The 3,323-nt window shown below is 57.0% G+C and overlaps 1 protein-coding gene across 2 annotated transcripts in view; it reads right to left on the bottom strand.

The window, feature by feature from the left end:
- Positions 1 to 2,635: 2,635 nt before the first annotated feature.
- DMBX1 (diencephalon/mesencephalon homeobox 1) overlaps positions 2,636 to 3,323 on the bottom strand; it is a 6,055-nt gene continuing 5,367 nt past the window's right edge. For both annotated transcript variants that reach the window (XM_010847877.1, XM_010847876.1), the window contains exon 5: positions 2,636 to 3,323. This exon is cut by the window's right edge and continues 4 nt beyond it. In XM_010847877.1, the coding sequence (XP_010846179.1) occupies positions 2,904 to 3,323 (420 nt within the window). In that variant the 3' untranslated portion in view covers positions 2,636 to 2,903.

Below are 3,323 nucleotides of genomic sequence, written 5' to 3'. Positions count from 1 at the left end.
ACAGGTGCTGCTTACACATAAGCTCCCCTCTTGCTCTCTAACTGCTTTCGTTCACTGAGGCTCGTCCCCTAAACTAGGTTGAGATCTGCCCGGGGAAGGGGACCACATACACTTTCTTTGCCTTCTCTGGGCTGGCGGGATTGAATGAGGACGCCTTGAAAAAGCGCTGAGGGAAGCTAGGCTGAGCCAGAACATGACTCCGGGGTGGACTTGCTCCTTGGGAAATCTGGGGAGGCTTCTTGGGGGAAGTGGGCATGTCTAGAGCTACTGGATTCCAAGGTGCAGTGATAGTCATTTGCCTCCAGGGACAGGAAAAAAGCTTCAGTCCCCAGGCCTGGGCTAGATGAGATCTCTTTCATTTCAGAAATAGAACTTCCTGATCCCAGAGGATAAAACAGAAATCTCTCCTGTCCTTAGAGTTGCTGTCTCTGCCTTCCTGTCTCCCTGACCAGGTCTCTCCTCTGATCTCCAGTGGCTGCTGGATTTACCTTCCAAATCCCAGATACCCAATCCTGGTTCAATTAACCCTCTGTTCAGAAACCTTCACCTGCCTGCCTTGGTCCCTGCCACATCAAGGTGAGGACTTTAACCTGGATTCAAGAACCTTGGCCCCACCTCTCATGAAGCCAGCCACCATTTCCCCATCATCCATGTAGTCTCACTCCATTGCTTTGTTGAAATAGCTTTCCTGGCCCAAGCTACCATCCCCCTCACTTTTTCCCCATCCAAAGCCTTCTCCATTTGCCTTGGCCCAGAACTCCCCACGGATCATGGGCATCGACTACTCTGCAAACCAGTCCTACTCGTAGACCCCCCCCCTCTCCTCCCACTGGGAGAGGAGTCAAGCCTTAGGTATCTTTACCCTGGTTTTCAGATGCAGCTTCTCTAAGCAGGGGGAGGAAGCTTAGTGGTGAGCCACAAAGTGCTGGGTCTGGGGATCATGACCCAGAATCTGTGCAAGCCATTTCTCTCCTCTTGCCCTGAGCCCTGAGCCTACATGAAGGTTTGGAGATGGGGTGCCCACAGAGGCTGGACTAACACTCAAGAAAAGCAGGATCAAATCCAGATTGTCTCAACTCAAAGGGACCCATTACACTTACTGGGAAAACCGAGGCCCAGAGACTGTGGCCATGCCCAGGGAGAGGCTTGTGCCTGCAATACCTTCTGCTACACAGCAGTACAACAGTCATTTTCTAATTTAAACACTGTGCTTTGTGAGAGCCTTTTTGTGGTGGTTGTTAGTTTAACTAAAAACCTCTGCCCTGCAAGGCTGAAAGCACAGATGTGTGGAATGTTAGAGCTGGATAGGATGTTGCTGCTGCTGCTGCTGCTAAGTCACTTCAGTCGTGTCCGACTCTGTGCAACCCCATAGATGGCAGCCTACCAGGCTCCTCAGTCCATGGGATTTGCCAGGCAAGAGTACTGGAGTGGGCTACCATTGCCTTCTCCAGGATAGGATGTTACAGGCCCTCTAATCCAGGTGGGGAGTGGGCACAGAGGCTATGGGCTGACTCAAGGTCATACTGCTTTGAAAGGGAGTTTGCTGAGCTGGGTTCCTGGCCACAAATAGGAACACACCTTTCCATGCCAGCGACTCACTGGACAGAAGCCCTTACTTCGACAGTGGGCTCTGAGACAGGATGCCAGCTGAAGCCCTGAGACTCTGCATTGCCGCATGGTGTGATCCGGAGGTGGAGGACCCTCCCTCCTGGCTCAGTCACACCCTGCCACAGACACTAACTGCAGAACCTCAGGCTCAGGGGCAGAAGACCTTATTCCTCGAAGACACTTCTCTGAAAGCACCCGTGCCCTACTGCCTCCCTCCAACTAGGGAAGTCGCACCACAGAGAGAGGTCTAGAACCCTGTGGTCAGCCCTGGATGAATGCTGGCCCCAGGCTCCTGTTCTGGAGGTTTTACAGCCAGAGATGCTGTCCTTCTACTGTCTGCTCCAGCCTGACTCCTGCCTTCACTCCCCTCCTTCTCAATCTGGGCTGGGGATGGGGAGGGGGCGTCTCAAAGCTAGAAAAGACAGAGAACATGCCTTTCTGGACGCAGGCCCAGGTCAGGGGTGGGAACTAGGGCCCCCTCCTGCCTGCCGCTCCAGTGGCTATGGGGTCTCCAGCGAGGGCCGTATCACCTCTACTGGAAGGAGAAGCTGCCTCAAGAGGGTGCAGGCGGGGAGGAGCCAGGAGGCTGAGAAGAAGCAAAAGGAGAGGAACAGGAAGAAGCCAAATGACTAAAACTGAAAAGCCATAACCCCAAACAAAACATAATTTGGGACCGGTCTACATCAACACAGCCAGCACGGAAGAAAGCAAGCAGGGGCAGGAAGAAGAGACACGGTGGGGAGATCCAGAGAGGGGAAGACAGAGGCTGGGGAAAGGAGGAGGAGGAAAGCGGAGACAGAGAGAGAGGAGGGAAGGCCAGAGGGAGAGCAGAAGCTGTAGGCAGAGCTGGGGGAAGGCAGTGGAGAAGCGATGGAGCTGGAGCGGGGCAGGGGGCCTGGGGCAGGCAGATGCCTGAAAATATAGCTTTATATATTTATATTTATATTTCACATTCCACACAGCAACTTACTAGGGGAGGAAGCAGGGGATGGGAGGAGGCGACCCTGAGGCAGGGGTCTGGCCAGCGAGAACCTCTCACTGGGGAAAGCTGGGGGCACTGGCCTCTCACCTCCTCCCCATTCGGCCTCCGTGGGATCCAAGCAGGGCCATGCAGAGGGTGCAGGTGTGGACTTCACCGAGGGCTGGAGCTTGGGGAGATGGGGGGGCAGGAGGCAGGACTCCAAGGCCCCAGGATCCCTGGGCTCATGAGGTAGCTCCTTGAGAGCCATGTTGGGATGACCCTGGGGCTGGGCTGGGGGAGCCCAAGAGCCCTGGCTACAGGGGGCGGCCAGCAGTCAGTTAGGCAGCGTATCAAGTCCCAGGGATGCTGCGTGCTGCTTGGCCCGCAGCCGCAGGTTCTCAATGCTTGTGGTTTTACTGTTCAGGGCAGCTGAGGCAGGCGCCAGGCCTGCGGGGGGCGCAGGCAGCAGCGGGGACCCCCATACGCCCTGGTGGGCAGCGGCGGCCGCGGACAGCGACTGGTAGTACGACTGGCAGTGCAGTGAGCCCAGCGGGGCCACGTTGACGCCCAGGTAGGGCACGGCGGCCGCGGCGGTGGGGGCCGGGCCCCCCACTTCGAAGGACGAGTAGTGCACCAGGTTGCTGGTGGCGGCCATGTGCTGGCGGAACTGCTCCTGCAGACGGAAGAGGCTCAGCGGGGAGGAGGAGTAGGAGTGGGAGGGGCCCAGCAGGCCGGGCCCCGGGGCCGCAGGCGG

Source organism: Bison bison, unplaced genomic scaffold (assembly GCF_000754665.1).
Source record: "Bison bison bison isolate TAMUID 2011002044 unplaced genomic scaffold, Bison_UMD1.0 scf7180017864256, whole genome shotgun sequence".
Taxonomy (NCBI): Eukaryota; Metazoa; Chordata; class Mammalia; order Artiodactyla; family Bovidae; genus Bison; species Bison bison.
This window is presented reverse-complemented; position numbering and strand designations above follow the sequence as displayed.